Source organism: Aythya fuligula, chromosome 4 (assembly GCF_009819795.1).
Source record: "Aythya fuligula isolate bAytFul2 chromosome 4, bAytFul2.pri, whole genome shotgun sequence".
Classification (NCBI taxonomy): Eukaryota; Metazoa; Chordata; class Aves; order Anseriformes; family Anatidae; genus Aythya; species Aythya fuligula.
In genome coordinates this window covers 27,059,841-27,080,096 of record NC_045562.1, presented here as the reverse complement: position 1 = coordinate 27,080,096, position 20,256 = coordinate 27,059,841, and the positions used below count along the sequence as shown (strand labels likewise).

At 34.1% G+C, this 20,256-nt stretch overlaps 1 protein-coding gene across 2 annotated transcripts in view; it reads right to left on the bottom strand.

Annotated features, from left to right (window-relative positions):
- The window catches only part of SPOCK3 (SPARC (osteonectin), cwcv and kazal like domains proteoglycan 3), a 193,186-nt gene that overhangs the window by 45,195 nt on the left and 127,735 nt on the right, over positions 1–20,256 (bottom strand). For both annotated transcript variants that reach the window (XM_032186078.1, XM_032186079.1), the window contains one exon: positions 12,842–12,956. In XM_032186078.1, the coding sequence (XP_032041969.1) occupies positions 12,842–12,956 (115 nt within the window). The remainder of the gene's footprint in view (positions 1–12,841; positions 12,957–20,256) is intronic.

Below are 20,256 nucleotides of genomic sequence, written 5' to 3'. Positions count from 1 at the left end.
CATTTCAGCTACAATAACTTTAAAATGAAAAATAATTAAAAAAAATAAAAAAAGAAATAGTAAGTCTACTTCTCTCCTGTTCACATGCTCAGGAAATGTTCTTTTTTAGTGAAAACATTTTTTTCTTTTCTTGTCTTTTTTTTTTTTTTTTTTCCAGAAGATCTGATTATATTTTAATTATTGGAAGAAAGATGAAATTAAGTAAGGGAGACTAAATTAGGTAAATAAGAACAAGTTGACACCAGGTGAAATTCCTTTCTTGCATAATAAGTTATTGGCATATTTGCTTAGACTTACCTTAAGTAGAAATTATTTTTCATAACAGAGGTCTGCTTAAAAAATAAATGTTTACATTTTTTCCTGAGATCTAATATGAATCATAAAAATGTAATAAAAATAATACTTCAGGAAGTGTTATCATATTCCATTTTATTTCTGTCATTTCAGTATAGTAACTACAGAAGCATTGACAAAAACAGCCAAAGACATAATTTTTAATCCCTGGGTTTTAAAGGATTTCAAAAAGAAAATGTCAAAGTTTTCCCAAATTTCAAAAATTATCATTTCATATTAGAGATACTACAACTATTTAACAAAAAGCATACACAGTCCAATTGAAGTTGTAAAATAAATAGGAAATGAAACTACTAAAAATCCAATTACTGTTACTGAGAACTGGTTGCAAATGGCACATTCTTTAAATACCAGTTGGTTTACTTTTGACTTGAAGACAACTCAGTGAAACTCACTGACCCAACACTCCTTCAGAATGCTACTGAACCATCACTCCATTCCTGAGTTTCCTAATGATCTCTTATAGCTTCAGCATCCAATAAGCTGACATGATTACAGCACAAAATAGATTGGCAGCAGGTTATGATTGCCACCATAAGTTTCATCTTCCAAAAATAAGCAGGAGGGGTAAATAACCTAGTTTAAAATTATCATCTGATAAGTAAAGTATTTTTCTAGCACTTATTTCCCATTGATGAGCAATGAATCACTTTTAAATGGAACTGCATATTGATGGTATAAAAATAGTATCAGTGAAAAAAAAACATTACAATCATGCCAGTAATAGAGACTCAAACACAGCAGCATGTTGTTGGCTTATTCAGACACTGCACAAACAGAAAGATAATGTAAATCCAGATACTTAGCATATGATCTACGTCTCTTTGGTTATTTACTCTGAATAGAACTACTGTGACACACTTCTAAAGCCTTTAATGTATCATAAAACTGGCAAGGCCCCTTCATTTACATAATTAAGGCAATTATGGCCATTATAATGAAATGCAACATAATATTAATGGTCTGAACCGTATTTAAGCTTCCAACTTTATAATCCATAAGTACTGGTTGGCATAGAGCAAAGAAGTCAAAGAATATATCCAAAACAAAACAAACAAACAAAAAACCATTCTCTTATGACTATCTAAAATAGTTTAATAGAGTTTATTGTGCTGCACAGGCTAAACTTTAACAATTTGCTTGTTTTGGAGACTCTAATACTGAAATTGTTCATGGATTGTTTAATGACCTACATTAAACTTAATGATTATCAAACACAAAATTAAACAGCTTTAATTATCTTCTTTCATCATGATGACTTGTCTAATTCTCCTCTCTTAAAATTGCAGCAGCACACACAGAGAATATTCTTGGCTAGAAAACCACAGGACAATGCTGCGATATCATCTACTGTGAAGATAAATCTTGCCTTCTTCAAACACATAACAATCATGAACTTTCCTTTTTTATTTTACAATAGAAAACAAGGGGTAAGGAAATTTAAAAAATCAACCAGGCTAATGAAAACTTCCATAGTAAATCAATTAAAAGCAATATCCTAAAGAGTTTGTTTTCGCTTGTGAAAACTATATGAATAGAGCATAGTTTATTTCAAAAAGGAAGAAAGCAACTCTGAATGAAACTCAGTCTTGTCATTGTAAAGTTTTACATTAAAACCGCCAGAATGTCTAAATGGTTCTGCCTGAACAGTCCATAAAAATTAAGGATTAAAAAAAAAAAAAAAGAAAAGCCAATAAATCCTAAGCCTCAAGTGCATCGTCCACTACATGTATGATAGTTCACTCTCATATACTTATTTAAACTGAACCAAATAGTTTTACCTGAGACAAAGTTTGGAAAGTTCACTCCAAAAGTGTTCCCTATGGACAGTATGGACAAGGCCAAAGAAATCCCACCTGTGCTTCTGCCCTCAAACATAACACTTTCATTTTCAAAGGCTCAGCTGGTGCAGGACATACAGTGGTGTCTGAGGATGAAAATACCCACACAGTGTGCAAAAATGTAGCACTCACACTATCTTAGGTACTTAGAAATGAGAACAACATATTATTCCAATGCTTTTAACAGAGGGACAGATCTACAATTACATGTCTATTTGCTGGTAACAGAAGAAATATCTCAAAGCACAGAACATGGGAGGCTAGGACTGCTTTTCACAGCCTTGACATCTGAAGAGTTTTCCATATAAATGTAAATTTGGGGACCTGATATACCTGGGTTTGACAATCTGTAGATTTGAGTATCCAAAATTCCAAAAGCAGTCATTACAAATGGAAGGACTTGGAAATAACAAAGCAGCCCTACAAAAAGGCAAAGAGGAAGCTGTTCTGGAGAAGGCTGATGTTGCAAAGATGGAGCTGTAAGCAAAGAATTATTTCCAGCAATAGGTATGTAATATCCCAGGTTTCCATTTAGTGTTAGCTTGTTGAAATGTAGACAACACTCAGCAAAAAATCTCTTCTAAGGATTTCACTTAATCCTGAAAACAATAAAAAGTTCTTTTTCACAGAACCAGGCTTGGGTTGGAAGGAACTTTAAAGGTCATCCAGTTCCAACCTCCCTGCCATGGGCTGGAATGCCACCCACTAGATCACGTTTCCCAGGGCACTGAACACCTCCAGGGATGGGGCAACCACAGCCTCTCTGGGCAACCTGTTCCAGTGCCTCACCACACGCTCAGTGAAGATCTTCCTCCTAATGTCTAATCTAAATCTCCCCTCTTTTAGTTTAAAACCATTACCCCTTGTTCCATCATTATCTGCCCAAGCAAAAAGTTGCTCTCCAGCATTTTTATAAGACTCCTTTAAATATTGAAAAACTGCAATAAGATCACCCTGGAGCTCTTCTACAGGCTGAACAGCCCCAGCTCTCTCAGCCTGTTTTCACAGGAGAAGTGCTCCAGCCCTCTCATCATCTTTGTATCCCTCCTCTGTACTACCCTAACAGGTCCACATCTTTCAGGGCCCTAAACATGGATGCAGCACTCTGGGTGGGGCCTCACAAAGGCTGAGCATAGGGGTACAATTCCCTCCCTTGAACTGCTGGCCACTCCTCTGTTGATTTAGTTACTGTGGATCCTTTTATTTATATTCCTTATTCCCAAATACTCTAATGCCTGTAAGAATGGAAAGGAAGATTTTTTTTTTATATTTCCTTTTTAGCTTAAAGGTCGTTTGTTAATGACCTAACCAATCTGACCTTTCTTTTTTTAATCATAAAGGCATTCAAAACAAAATGAATATACCCTTGTTCTTGTCCTATTCCATGTAAAAGGTCTGAAATCCTACTCATACCAAAAATGGAGTATGAAATTACAGGAGAAACTCAAACACTTGAAGCAAAAATAATATATGGAGTAATCTCTTCAACCTAACAACAGGTCACACAGCTACATCTCCATTTCCCCAGCTCTTCAAACACAGCCACAGGCCCTCAGTATTTCTTACATTTTACCTCCTGGTCTCATTAATCTGACTAAACTATTAGATCCTCGAGCTTCCCATCTGCCAAGTCCAGGTGTGCTTTGCTACATCACACACAGACAAGACCTGGCAAGCATCCTGTACCCCTCTCATTACCAGCCCTTCCCTGGGTTACAGGGGAAGGAACACTGCACACATGGTTTGCTCAGGCACAAGCTAGATAGGGGAGTCAGGGGATTGTGAGCATACAGGCCATAAACACCTTTTCATTCCAAATAAATTCTCTCTTATTTCACACCACACTGCATTAGACTACTACCAATTTGGGTGAAGAAGCCCTTTTTTTTTTTTTTTTTTTTTTAAGTTTTAATACAACAGTACTTTTCTCAGTGTCACTCAAGTGAAAGCAAATTCTATTTATGAATCAACAAAAGGTTCATAAAGAAAATCTATCTTAACATTGAAGGAATACAATTTGTTCCATTAAGCTTCTGATATTACACAAACACATTAATGAATATGAAATAACAGTCTTTTACAGATAGACTAATATAATATTATTGTGCTAACAAATTCCCTTTATATTATATCAGATATGAAAATAATTTCTCAATACAAATGAATCCTCGCTAAGATTATTACTCTCCTATCTTAGGGAAAAAAAAAATTCCTAAAATATAATAATACTAAAGCAATAGAATCTGATTAAACAATAGCGCTTCCTATTACAGATCAAGTAAAAATGGTCTACAAGGCAGCTTATATACATCTTACAGAGAAAAGAAAAGACTTTCTCAATGGCCTGACCCAATATCAAAGCATAAAAATCTACAATGCATCAATTTTCTCTTTACTTTCAAATGGCTTTGTTGTACATATAATGTATACTTACAGCTCACAATTACTGTAAAAGTACATGATGAATTAAGCAAAGTGAAAAATAGCGTTTCAGCTTGCATGCCTGGACAAATATAGGTCTAAGATGAACTGTTTTGAGATTTAAAAGTGAATACTATGCATTATAGTATAAAAAGCAATAAAAGCAAAGTGGACATTTACTGCTAAGTCAATATCCTATAAAGAACTAAAATAGATATACAATAATACATGTACATGTTACTTCTGTAGTTTCTTTAAAATCACAAAAGTTTTCAAAAACAACAGCAGAGTAAGAATGCTCTCCTACATATAATGTCTTTTCCTCTAAAACTAACTGAGTCACAGCGTGAGAGTCTATCTATATTTAAATAAATGGCAACATTCACACTGACCGTAGTAGTAAAGGCAAGAAAGAAAATAATAGCCCAGACCTGATTTTTGTGGTTAGACCAGAAAGTAACATCACTCTCAGACAATACATACCCAAATGAATGAAACAAATTTCTGGTTTTGAAGCTTCCACTGATAGTTGTACACATGCATTTCTGGCTTCATTAAAAACTATTTTGAGGGAAATTATCAAAAATTTCTAATGAAATTTAAGCAACTAAAGAAGTATAGAGAATTTCATTCATTTAATATTGCATTCCATAGAATTGCACTAGCAATTATATAACAAAGTATTTTATTGAATTACAAATACATGGTTGTGAAAAACAGTCGACTGGAAAGCTCACTATTACCTAAGGCAAATTTAACTAACATGTATTAAATGTTCCTCTGTCTATGCCTCCAAACTACTAAGTAAGACTCTTTTTCCATTTATTGTGCATATTCATCTGAGACAGTTAACAAGAGACTAATTTCTCCATGATGAAAAACAGCACACTTCTCTTAGTACTTCTTTTTATAGGGGAATCGCATATTTTCTGAAAAAAAGTATGGCTTTGTAAAATTAGATGCTATGATTAGATATTTTGTGAAATATTTTAAAACATACTAGTATATTTCTAAATACCTCAAACATCACAGTGCATTAGTAAAAAGCACTACAAAGCACTACATCCTAGCATATATTTCATTTGAAGGGTCACTTTATTTGAGGTTTGATAGTTAAATTTTAACCTTGACCACACAGCATGAATTTCTTCATCTTTGAGATGGGAATTTTGGCTTATTGTCTCTTATAATGGCTCTTCCTATTTCCTTCTCTATATCACAAATGCTGGTTTTGGCCCTAAATCTCTGCATTTGTGAACTCTGGAAAACATTCAACATTCTCTTTTCATGCAAAGGGAGCAAAAGCTCTTCTTTGGCATCTACACCTGTACTATATGAAGCATGGATGCAGTCATGCATTGAGAGGATGCTGGTATGTAAATAAAGTAAGAGGATTTGGGGGAATGCTGCTTTGCTCTTTGTCAAAAAATAAAAATAAAAAAAAGTTCCTATATTTGTTTTTCAAGCATCAATGCACATAGAATGTAACAGATTCCACAATGTCTTTAATCCTACCGTTACTTATCATCTCCTCACAGCAATTAACAATTCGTCAGTATTCAGTGTAAAATAGGATGCAGCTGAGAGAGCACTTATGTTCTATGATTAGTCTTTCAAATACGCTAACTGAAAATATTTTCAGCATGCAGTGTTGCCTTTTGACTTCCTTCTACCAAAAGTTCAGACTTAAAGAGCATAAACTTTATAGCAGCTTCCTATGTTATCTATATTGTGCTCCCTAAATGATCAGATATAGAGAAGCCCATTCTTTCACAAATATGCCTACCTCTGATACTTTATTGAAAATACCAAGTGATCTCTTACTATAGAATTAATTAGAAATTCACTCAACATTTTTTTTGTGAGCAAATTTTTCTATTTTGGTAGCTAATGAAAATTAATATTTAATATATTACCCACAGTATTACACCTTTTTCAGTCTAAATTGCACGACCTTCAACCAGTTCTGAGTGTATGTTTCAGCTGGACCTTGACTGTATATTGGGACAGAATCCCAACCTTGCTTCCATGAAGAAAACATCCAAAGACATGAACCAGGAGGGAGCTATAGCACACATCAGTCAAATCCATAATATAGACTATAGTAAGGTTCTGGGAAACCAGGAATCTGGGGATGTCGTGACACATTTATCAGTGTTACTGCAGCCCTAGAAGATAGACATAGATCACTGGTTTCCAAGCTTTTTGGATTTAAGGAAAAATTTTTTTCCAACATCAGTATAGCAAATTCCTGCACAGTAAATTCTATCCAGCTGACTACTGATTGTTTTTCTCAGATACCCCTAAAAGCAATTTGTCCGGAGTTAAAGTTGTCAGCCATACACTCATCTGCCACCCTGGCATTCAAAACATGTTTATTGAGAACATTCCTGTAAATATAGAAATGCCAAGTGTATCTTTATGGGGACTACGTCTTTAGACGTACTGGAATTTTGTCATTTGCATTAGCAAATTTAATATCATATTATGGTGCTGTGAGATAGAAAGACGTGCACTAGGAATTTGGTCCAGACAAGAAAAAAAGACAGACCAGCAAGAAAATCTTACCTCCTGTTTGTTTTTCATATTATTTGCATTATATATACATATATATATATAAAATTTATTTAGTAAGTAGGCCTCCATATAATCTACTTAACACGTAAAGGAGAAACAGAAGGAAATGTCTTGGCTAAGTAAGGAAATCTTACTGATGCAAGGAGTGCAGTGAATAATCTATCTCAATTTCTGAATGGATGAGGGACAATTTCTTTCAAGGACTGACATATTCATTTCTCTGCATCTTTCTGCAGCTTTTGAGAAATTTTAACTGCTACAGCTGACTCCAGAGGGCTATTGTCTGGATCCTCCTTTTTTATTTTCTGGAGGTTGGGGTGTGATTTAAAACTCAGTCCACCTCAGGGGTGGGGCATCTTCAACCTCTCTGAGAAACCTGTTTCAGAGCCTCACCACCCTCAGAGTGAAAAAAGTTAATGCAGCACAAGACAGTACAGTGGGCCAAGATACATTTTCAGAGTAATGCCATTAAAATTAGAACTGACAAAGTCACTGAATAAAGCTGGACTAACATCAAAGTAGAGAAGTTTGTGCAAATTTTACAATAGCTTTTTTGCCTTTGTGTTTTACTTATGCTGTATAAGAGAGTAAAAAATGAAACTTTCCATTATGCATCTAGAAGTTTTTGTTAAGGAACATATTGATAAGAGTATCTTTATTCATTACAATGTCTCAGTTTTTGAATTACATCACATATAATGAAAAGTATGAAGTAACACCAGCTGTCTCCTGAATGAGGGCCATTTCAATAAATATTCAAAAATTGAAAATATAAAATGTAACAGGCTTCAATTTGTGGTTGTGTTCACTGAATAGATTGTACATACTTATGTGAGAATATGAGTATATTGCTCTGAAGAGATACATTTTACATTTCACCAAAAATTCAAAATAACAAAAGCAACATTAAATAAACTAGAAAGAAAGCCTTAATGCTTCTGGGATCATGCCAAGGTATCTCTGATTTAGTTATGCAACTGCAATGATCATTAATGGTGTTCATTAACATCAAAGGAAATTCACACATCTGAGAAAAGCATTTTGAATATATTAACGTGCATTATAGAATATTATTGCTAAGCATGAAGTTCATTTGTGACTAAATACAGTTTGTTCAACTTCTTGTTCTTGCAGTTTTCCATGCCTTTATTAACAACTTATTATTACAAAATGGAATATTTATTTTTTAAGAAGATAGTAGAATTCCTGTACCAAAGCCATGAAATGAATTCAGAACTTCTGAGAACACTCTCTCATCCCACCTCTTGTAATCATATGTTAAAACTTTTTTTTTTCCTTAAGAATGCGATGTTGGCAATATGTACTTTTGTTATACTGTATTTTCTGCTTGAGCATCTAGTCATAGGCTTCAAATCAAATTGATACAAATCAAACATGAATCAGTGCTGGACTAGACAATCAGGAAGAATCCAATTAAGAATTTACTGCTACTTAATACTGGCTGGGAAAATACATGGCTAAAAAAAAATAAAAAATAAATAAAAATTAGTAAAAAGTACTTAATGACAAAAGAGCAATCAGTAAAACTATTTTTGTTCTAAAAAAATCAAAACTTTTTTTTAAGGAAACACTCTAAGTAAAAGGAAAATCTGTTAATGAGACAAGAAAACATTCTAATACAAAAGCCCTTTTTCCTATGCCTCTACTTCCTTATTATTAACTAACTACATTTTTCCCGAGGAAATTTTTCTGTTATTATTTTAACTTTAACTTGGCTGAAAGAAAATGAAGACTTAAGTGAAGTCAAAATAGCCAACTGCCAAGAGGTTCATAATACACTGTAATTTAGTGAAAGAGTAGATGAAGGCTGGTGAATTGTAAAGTACTACATGAAACCAAAACCTCAAATAAATGTGCTGTTATGGTAGCTGCAAAAAGAGTTTAAACTGTGAACACTAACATGGAAGAAGGTAAATCTGTGTGTGTGTCTGTGAATGCCTAAAAATCAAACTTTTGAACCCTCAAGCATAAAGCTAGATGCAATCAGTATGGACTGGCATAAATACTGATAAAACCTGTACTAAACAAAAGTGGCATGTCACTTATTCTCCATTAAATAAAGAGACATGGGACAGAAATAACAATTAGGAGGATGATCACATGTGCCTTTGCACTATTTAGGCTGGGAAAACAGTGTGGTAGGGACTGATGGATCCTGATAAGAATAATAAGTTTCCAGAAAGAAGTGGTCCATGAAAGATCCTGGGTGGTGGAAAGATCCTGGAAATGAGTAAAGATCCTGGAGGTCAAAGAGGTGTGTTGAGAAGAACGCTGGGGGATTCCCAAACACCATGGCCAAACCACTTGAGACAGGTAACTGCAAGCAGCTGCACAGCAGGACTTTCTACATAGCTGTCCTAAGTCAGCAGTGATCTCTCAGCTTGGAAGGCACATTGAGATCTAGTGAAAGTAGCACTGTGTGTGCACATGAGTGAGTGAGATGAAATCAAATATGGTAAAAGCTCTAATCTTGATGGTTCGTGAACAATCCTGCTATCCAGATGCACTGCAGGTTTTCATTTACTCTATCTCATTCATGGCAGTTACAGAACAGGTTGAACATAATTGCAGATGCTATGTAGCACAGATGCTAGTGTACAATCTCCTCCTCGTTTTAGATAGTGGAGTATGGAGGATAATCATGCTTTATACCCAAGAGAAAAGCAGAAAAAGGATTGACTTGGTGTTTGTTTTCTAGATAGTTGAGGATGGGTGGGAGGATGGACAATGGACTTGCTAGAAGGTAATGCAGACAAGCTGTGCAGAATTAACAGTATCAAAGACTTTGATACTGTTAATTCTGCACAGCTTGAGTGATTTTGTACATCTTAAAAAACAAGTGCAACATTACATTTACCCCATTGAATGTTTTAATCTCCTCATCCTAGTGATAGTTGGTAAGCCTACACTGTGCATCGTGCATATTTGCTAGTATGATCATCAGACTGAAGATCAGGACTAGCAAAAAACATCCTTTATGACAGGTGAAAGACAGGGCTTAGACTGCCTCAGCACAAAAGGATCATACGTAATGTCTAGAGCAAAAAATGGTGCCCAGGTACTGCCAAGGGGATAGAAGTCTCCCCAGTCTTAAAAAATGCAGACAGTGTCACAGAAGCCTTCCTTGTTTCTAGTCCCACTTAACCAATAGAAAACAAACAAAACCAACAAATAGAAGAGCTTAGGAAAATGAAAACTAACTCTGTGAAATCCCTTCATGCACAAATGTACAAGCCAGTTTGACCTGGATGCACCAAATCCCACAGGAGTATAGACTTTCATACCGAGAGTATTTTGTGGAAGTTCATAGATATGTTTGCTTCCTAGATACACCAAAAAATAAAAAAGGGCAGAATTCATCAACCTTAACAAATGAAAAAAATGTTTTGGATCAGGGATATATTTTAGGAAACCCTCACTTAAGTTATCCTTGAAACTGAAGCACTAATCTTACTTTGCCTCTTTGATTTTGTCAAATTTCTAAGCAATTCACAGGTGCATACACAGCCAAGAACACTTAACAGACTTCAATTTAAAGAAAATAATTGGATTCTTAAGCAGAAAATTTGTATTCAGTTACAATAATGGCTGAAATTTCAGTAATGACAGTCAGCTCACTTTCATTTTTCTCATGTCACCTGTCCTTCAGCTTTGTAAAGTAATGATATTCAAATTTCAATATTCCAGTAAAACGTAGCAGCTGGAAAAGCCCTGATTTTTGCTTGCCCCAACAATCTGTTAGCACAGGATTAGTGTTAATTCCTATACTAATATAGGCTTTTTCTTCTTTCTCTTTTGCATAACTAAGCATAAGCAATCTTGATCCTTTGGCAAAATAAATCTTCAAGAGTTCATTCCTACCAGTACTAATTAAAAACAATTCCATTTTGCTGAAGCCAATAAAGTTTATTTATAGGTTGTTTTCAATGTTAACAGGAATACCAAAAATAGTCTGCTTAAGAACACACACACCAGGATAAAAAATATCACCTGTAACAGGTGAAACAGCTTAACATAGAGAAAATGATAATTTGATATTAGTAAAAAGTGAGGATAATTATATCATGTGCAAAAGCTAAAAGAATGACAGGTCTACTATTCACAGAGAGATACTTTTCATCTGATAATCTTAATTTCAGTTCATGCCCATTTTTAAGCAAATATCCCTCGATCACTGCTGGAAAGGAAGAAATTGTTGCTAGTGCAAACCACAACCTCATTAATACTATATACTCTATGTCTTATCAAAGGGGCCACATTAACTGCATATGACTGTCTCTTCCACAATGTTTTAAATTCAGGAAGGCAATAAGAGTAAACAACAGGTTAATCTTTATTTATTTACACGAAATTGTAAATTAATGTTTTAAAAACTATCAAGGCTATATAGCTTTGCAGAGAGTTTTCAGCATACTTACACAAATTTAATTATTTTTTATACACAATCAATAATGTTACAGAATACCAAGACTGACCTAAAGGGATGTTTCGGAGAAGTTTATTAACTGGCTTGTGTGCACGCAGCTCAATGTTCGCAGTGCTCACCTTTATTCCTTGTTCAAAGAATATTCATTCATTTTTTAAACTAGGAGAAAAAATCATTTTGGCAGCAGCTATAATAGAAGTGATAATGATTCTCTGGCACGAAAAATTAAGAATAGTACATCAAGCTTAATAGATTAGCATAATAAAATACTAATGTTAACATAAGCCGGGAATGCAGTCCTGGTTTCTTTTGTTCTTAAAAGGTTGCTATAGGGAAAGAAAATGTTCAAAAACTACATTTAGTATATCTCCAATGAAGATACATTGGAAATGTATGAGGATACAAATTTGTGCATCACAGGTGTGACTAGCCAGGAAGGAGAAAAAAATACACCTAGAAAAGAAATTTAAAGAAATACAAAATGCTGACCTCCAATCATGCATTCAGGTCCATGGTGGCCTAAAACCTCATGCTATGATGGATTTATTTATGAGCACCAAAGATTGTATCTTGTTTTGTTTAACAACAACCTTTCAAAGTCACCTGAAAATCACTGAAATATAAATGTGCTTAGCCACTTTTTTTTTTTTTTTTTTTCTCCAGCTGCACCAGTGGCTAAGAAGCAGTAGTGCTAAGCAACTGTGTTTTTCTGCAGCCTAATCTCATGCATGGTCCAAAAGGAAGCTGATTTATTCCTGTTTACTTTTCAAAGAACTCACTATTATATGACAGCCTTTACCAATATTTCTGTAGTTTAAGTGCAACTGCTTGCTCCTATAAGCTTTAATAAGGACTTTAAGTGGCCTTTTTTTCCCTCTATTACTTCATTTTATTGAAAATTCAGTTGAAAGCAGTAAGGAGCAAGGAATGATTTTTTCTGTCTTAAGTGCAGCTACAGGTATCTTGAGGAGTACTAAAGAGTAATAAAAGAACAATAAGTTGTACTAAAATAGCTTCACTGAAAATCACAGTTGTGTATTATTGTAGGTACAATTTCAAAAGCCACTGCAAAGACCCTTTAATAAAACTTTTTTTTTTTTTTTAATAATCGTTTGTGATCACTGTGCTGTTCTATGAACCAAATCTTATTTCCTTCTAGAAATGAGATGTTAAAAATATCATACAAATTATCATCACTCACCTCTCCTATCATTTCTCCCTGTACTTGTGGATTTGTCAGAAGGGCAAGGGCAACGTCCTTCACATTTCACTGAGATTTGTTTTCCTGAGACACAAGCTTGATAGTCTAATTTGCACTGTAAGGAAAGAAAATCACTATCATTAATATAAACATCTTTTATAATATAAATTAATCCTTAAGTATTTTGAAGGAATCTTTAATAAGGTGCTTAAATGTCACTAGACATAGATGCTAGGAAAAATTCTGCTGTATGTGCTACCTTTGTACTAAGAATCTGATTAAAGGTATAAAGTTCTACTCCCTAATTTGGTTGGAATTTCAGGCTCAATTCAAGTATGAATGCACTTTTGTCATTAGACTGATTTGGTTACATATACCAAACAGAATTAGACTGTACTGGTTTCATTTTCATTATATGAGCAAATATATAAGGCATCAATATTCATTATTGATAGGAAGCAATTAAAGGAGTCGCTACTGGATTTTTGAATTAATATCTACCTTCAAAATGACAGTATTTTAATGAAAAGCAATAACAAATAAAATAGAAATCTGTGGCTGATGCTATTCTAGACAGTGTCAGTCTTCTCCAATATGGAAACAGATTCATTTTGTGTGGTTCTGATCTGTATATTTATAGCTCTGATTCAAAAACAATACACAAATTAACTATATCTAACCAGGAAATGGTATTGTTGTTTCAAGCACATAAAGCCACTATAGTTATTGTTCATATAAACATTATTAAAAATAACATTATTATAAATATGGACATTCATATTGAAAAACTGCACTGTTATTCCAAAAGAAGTTCTTGATATACAGATATATCCGTAGGATCGTTTACCAACATGCAATCAGGAAAAACACAAACAAAAATAAAGGAAAAAAGGAGAATTAAGAATCTGTAGAAGGGAAGGAGAAAGTGAAAAAGGGGAAAGAGGAGATGGTAAAGGAGGATGGTTATAGAGAACATTTCATCTTTGAACAAAGGATTGAAGATGCCTCATTAGTCAGATAAAGGACATAAAATAAAAAAAGTATAGGAGTCAAAACCATTTCAAGTGATGAATAAAAACATGACAGTGTTTTCTATGCATGACACAACTTCAGAAAAACAGTTTCAAAAGAATTTTTGCCTTACATTCCCTGACTCATCTGCTGTTTTGGTATCCAGTGTCAGTTTAATTAACACAATTCTATTATACAATTATGAGGATTTCTGGTAAACCCTAAAGCTTAAGTTTCTCTCTCACTTAAAAATGAGTAACAGGTTGGGGCACACATTACAGTTACATAAAAGAGCCTGCTGAAATATCGCACGTTTTCACTAGCATACAGATGTAATTGCCTAAACTCAGCTCCTCCCTGGGATTCTACAGAACTTTATCAACCTTTAATACTCCTAACCTTGTCACACCTAACTCCTAACCTTGTCACAACATTGTCACACTGTCATGCAGTTCTCCACCCAGCACCAGCTGAACTTCACCACCATGTTGAAAGAATACCTTTTTGAACCACTTACAATACAAAAAAGAAGAGATATTATGAGTGAGAAAAGAATACCTGAAATTTTGTGCATTTGCATAAAATAATCATCTCAGCTCAGTTCTGAACATGTAACCTTTTCCCCCAAAAGGCATAGATAAAAGGGAGCGAGGCTAAAACAATCTTTAATTCTAATAATAATAATAAAAAAAGCAGAATAGATCTGTTCCAATTGAAATCTGTACAAATATGACTTATGTCTCATAAAGGACAAGAAAATTAAAGCAAAGAAACCAGCTTTGCCTTCTCTACAGTAGTTGACTATGAAAAAAATGGCTACGTACAGTATGCCTAACTGTACAGGAAAGTGCTTGACTAGCCATGATGTCCACCAGACCTCCTTCCAGACAGCACATGACCTAATTCATATTTTAATACCTGAGACAATCTTCAGCATTGGTAGAATAGATCATACCCTGAACTTAATAAATATTTTTGTGGAAAAGAGATATCTTCCCTTTTTTAAAATATGAAGATTTTATTGTTCAATCTTAAAGAGTCAAACCTACAAATACTTTGCATTTAGGCTACTTACAAAAAGAGCTTTAGGCACTGAATAATACTCCCATTGGTGACTGAACTTAATGAGACCACCATTTGAAACTGGAATTATAAAATTATCATTATTATTGTTATTAATAATAATAATATACTGAGAATCAGAACATGAGGAACTCAAAACAAAGGTGTACATTTTTGAGATGCAAGATTTTTATTATTTTTTTTAAGACTCTGGTGCTTCTTTTCTGTTTCACTCAAATGTTGAAACTAGTAAACACTTCGAAGTTGCTCCAGCTAACAAGGTAAGTATGATATGCGCATTCAGTCATTCTGATTTATTTTTCTTTAAAGTATATCCTTGGTTCTATTTGAAAGTAACATAGCCCTCTTAAATGTTAACAAAAACAATGCCTGGCACCTGTCACAGGACCTGATGTCCCAGCTAGGGAGTGCAAGGTCAGTACATAACATTTCTAACTCAGCATTCCCATTCACAGCTCTGCTACAATTATATATTCACTGAACACGTTCTGTTGACAAGCAGGCAGCAGAGTTACATTCCCCATCTCCAGTAACAAAGCAAAATTACAGTGCTTGCAAAAGTCAGAAAAAAATCAACAGGTTTTTCTGACAATTTAGTATCAGCAGCTAATGACAGCTAATTATATAAGGAATATAATTATGGTTTAAACCTCTTGCCTTTGTTCCATGAATCGACAATACACTGGGATATTGCAAAGGCAGCTCAATTAAACCAAGGCAAGTTAAGATATCCCTCATCATTAGTCTCAATGAACTGGCAGCAAAGTAACATAAAAAAAAATTCATTAAAAAAAAAAAAAATAAAAAACTGTGGCATATAGTATATGAGGGCACAAGGAAAAGTAGTATTACACTATTACACTACTAGTAGAGGAAGTGTTGGGAACATGACGAAATCATTAATTTTGTGGGAAAAAATATCTGACTGCTTGAAACAGCAGAAAAATACATGAATATAAAACTAGTAAGTATAATGTTATATATAGCAATAAAATAATTGCAATTTATTTGGCTTTATTATTTACATGGGGAGAATACGTCATCACAATTTTCAATGAACTCATCTGTTGGATTTTATAATATTCCTTATTTAACTTTGATTTTATAAACCGTTAACTACTTGCGCTATTTTCACCACAATGCCTTATATGTATGAAAAAAATCCATTTTACTTATGAATATATATAATTTTTCTCTTTCCTGATTTCCTTTTTCCTCTTAGCATATCAGTTTTCTACATTGGAGTTATAGCATGTCTCATTTTTATGTTTAATTCTACGGACATTTCAACTGTGAATTTTCACATTTTGTTTCAAGACAGAAGAATAGGTATTTCTGACTTTAAAGAAATATGCTACACAGTGATTAAAAAAATGTTTCAATACAGACAAAGAATATGTACCACGTCAGGGTCTCTTGGCAATGTATTTCAGGATGAAAAGCTCCTCACTTCAGCACTGTCAAGGTTCCCATAGAAAGATGCAATTTGTTTACTTATATTCTGCCTGTTTGAAAACCTGCTCAGTTTTAAATAGATCCAACATTCTCCAACATTTGCCCAAAGTAGATATTTAGTGAACTAGAGACAAGCAATTAAAATATGCGGGAAGAACATCAAAGAATGTATGTCATCTTTAGACATGACTCATGCAGCTTTACTGTTATTACAGTAAAGATGAGAATAGTTATATTTCTGGAACAATTATATATACATATACATAAACCCTGTTCTTCTAACTACTCTTACAGAGTTGAAAAGATTAAATGACAGTAATATATTTCATTAAGCTCTGCTACCTTCCATTCCAACGTAGCTACCCTTCAACAGCTGCCAAACTGATCTCTCTGTACTGCATGTACCAAGAACCTTGTTTCACCCCAAAATGGAAAAAAATATATAGTATTTTCTTTCCCATGGCAAAATAATGAAAAAAAACAAAACTCAAGGGAAAAATAAAATAAAATAAAATAAAATAAAATAAAATAAAATAAAATAAAATAAAATAAAATTTGTGTGCATTTGATTAGCATGAATAAAAGGGCAGAATACATTTTATTTTTTACAGTAAGTTCCAAAACAATCTCAACTTTCATTGTATTTGTAAACTGAGGTCCAAGTAAATATCATGCACTTCTATACATATATATTCATCTTTAAGAAATCCCCAGACATGTTCTTGTGACCAATTTATCTAATTTTAAGTGTGAATGACAGTATGTGTGTGTATATACAGGAGGGACACTGAGAAAACCTGTGACTTGGGAAAACTTTTTGACTGAAAATACACAAGAAACCGCTACAAAAAAGGAGTAGTATGTCAGCATGAGTATCACATATACAGAGGTAAAGCCTCTATGTGGAGCAAAAAAAAAAGAATATTCAGAGAATATTTATATAGTCTAGAAGTTTTCAACTTAGAAATTTTCAAATTTCAGATTTTATATTTACACCCTTGTACACATGAAGAACTGTCTGAGCAAACCTGTAGCCACTGAAAAATATTAATGGACAGAAAATGTATGGTTAGACTGGAAATGAATGAGAAAGGAAGAAAATTAATAAAAAAGAAGACCTCAGGAATTGTAGGAAAAACAACTTTTAAATTTGATTTATGGGAAATCACACAGAAAAAAAATAATCAACTTGTGGGCATCTAGAAGAAAGAAGATGAACCATGCCACAAGGTTTTATCAGGCAAATTGTAACAGATCTAGCTTTATCTATTCTATTGGGGCAGTTTTTAGAAAACAAAGATATAACAGATTGCAAGTACCTCTATTTTACCAAGGCTTTTCATGCTCTCTTACACTGCAACTTTGTAAGCCATAGTGGTAAGTCTGCTATTTGTATAATCATACTGTAAGTTGATTATAATGGCTTACAGTTAGAATAGAAGGTTGCACTGGAAGTAGATTTTAGCAAGGGTGTATCAAAATCCAAAACTATTTTGTCCTTTCATTAATGTCTTAGAAGATGAAATGAAAGCTATCCTTGACATATCCAGACACGTAAGAGTCTAGAATAACTTTAGAATACACAAATAGAATAAAATACTCTTATTATCGCAGGTTAAAGAAATATATATAATTAAATACAGAGAACTGCTGTTCCACTCTCAGGTACACGTAATAATAACCTTTAAAATACAAGCTGTGGAACAACTGGCTAGAATTCTGTTGCAAATGAAAAATATATATATATAGAGAGAGAGAGAATTGTCAATAATGATGACACTGTGATAGTGATAGGACAAGGGGGGAAGAGTTTTAAACTAAAAGAAGGAAGATTTAGATTAGATATTAGGAAGAAATTCTTTACTCAGAGGATGGTGAGGCACTGGAACAGGTTGTCCAGAGAAGTCGTGGATGCCCCATCCCTGGAAGTGTTTACGGCCAGGCTGGATGAGGCCCTGAGCAACCTGATCTAGTGGGTGGTGTCCCTGCCTATGGCAATGGGTTGGAGTTAGATTACCTTTAAGGTCCTTTCCAACCCCAGCCATTCTACAATTCTATAAACTTTATGATCTTTAAGAAAAATGCCATATCAGGATACATAAACAGGACTGCACCCTGCAAAACATGTAAAATGCACACAGCTCTGGCAAGCACTAAAATAGTGCACCTTGTCCAGCTTCAGGACAAGTTTTCCAGTAAGACAGGAAGTAACTGGAAAAAGTCCAGAAAAGGGGGGAGGGGGAGGGAGGGTAACAGATTAGAGGCCTAGAAAATGGCATCGGTGAAAAACATGCTTGAGGAGTGGGAATGTTCAGGCTTGAGAAAAGAGGATTCTCACAACAGCTGTCAAAGAAAAGGCATCTGAAATATTTTTGAAGAGAGTACCATGATGAAAGTTACAAGAAATAATTAGCTTAAATTGCTGCAGAAGAGTTTCAGATTAGATATTAGGAAGACTTTCTAATAATAAGGGTAGTGAGGTATTAAAATAAATTGCTGGAAATGTTTATTGAATCTTAATCATTGGGATCTTTACAAACAGGATCAGATAAGAGTGTCAGGAATGACACCTGTGTAGTTTGTCTTGCTTTGAGAAAATGGGTCAACCAGATGAGATGAAACTTATTGAATGAGAATGTACAGCATAAACTTGCTCAGTATCAAGAGACTACTGCTTGCATGATGTGTAATGAATTAAGTAGGGAGACCACATGAAAGAGAAGGAAATTAATGCTTATGCTGGCCCAAGAATGTTAGATAACTTACTCCAGCAAAATTCTTCTGTTTGGCACTAAGTCTGTATTTTTGCTTCCCTGAGCTCTTGAAAACCTGAGATGTGACTTGAGAACATGCTAAATATTTTAGATCCAACTAAAATTAATAGGAATTGAATACATAAATGCTTTTCTATGTGAAACATGAAAAGATGATCCTTTAATTGGACATCAAATTCTCACAAATAATTTCATCTTTCATTTATCTGCAACAGTCTTCTATCTGTAAAGCAACACTCCCATATCACACAGAATGATTGTGATGAGACAGTGTAAATTAGTTACTATTTGCAGACCTCTCAGAAACTACAGGAAATAAAGATTTTAAAACAGATGAGGAATTTAGTTTATTATACAGTAGCCACACAGATCAAAGACTTAAGACTGCACTGAACAGTGCAGAGAAAACAAATGACTGATTAGAGAGATGTATGGCCATTCTGTGTTTTAAGTGAGGAAAGAGAAATGGGAAAGAAACAGTGAGTAACAAATTAAGATAAGATTACATTATTTGTCCACCTAAGAAGAATAACAAACAGTGCTTCTGTAACATTAGCTTTGGCATTTCACAGTCTGTAACCAATTGGATTTTTCTCATACACTTAATTCTATCCCTTTTTAAGAGTGCTACTTCAGTGACAAAGTATTCTTCCACAAAGTATTCTTCTGTTTTGTCAGGAATATCTATCTATCTATCAGCTTTTAAATAAACGAATTAAATACAAGTATTAAGGATACATGCAATTTTCCTGGCAAGTAAGGAACAGCAGCTCATGCACTAGAGCACTCTTCAGATACTCCCTACAACTTCTCCTTTCCTTCACATAGTGAGCAGCTAAAGGCAAATCTGGTACACCCTGACAGTACACAAGACACTGAAGATACCTGCCAGAGCATTCACCTCAGTCTCGTATACATATTGCATACATTATGTGCTTCAATATTGCTTTTAGTCCTTGGCATTGAAAGCTTGAAGTTAGGTCAGATACGTCAATGTACCCTTTTCTATGATATAAACATAAATCTGCAGTGCAAAATGGACTGTAAATTAAAGTCTTCTAGAATTTTTAATGGGATGAAGTATGTCACTTA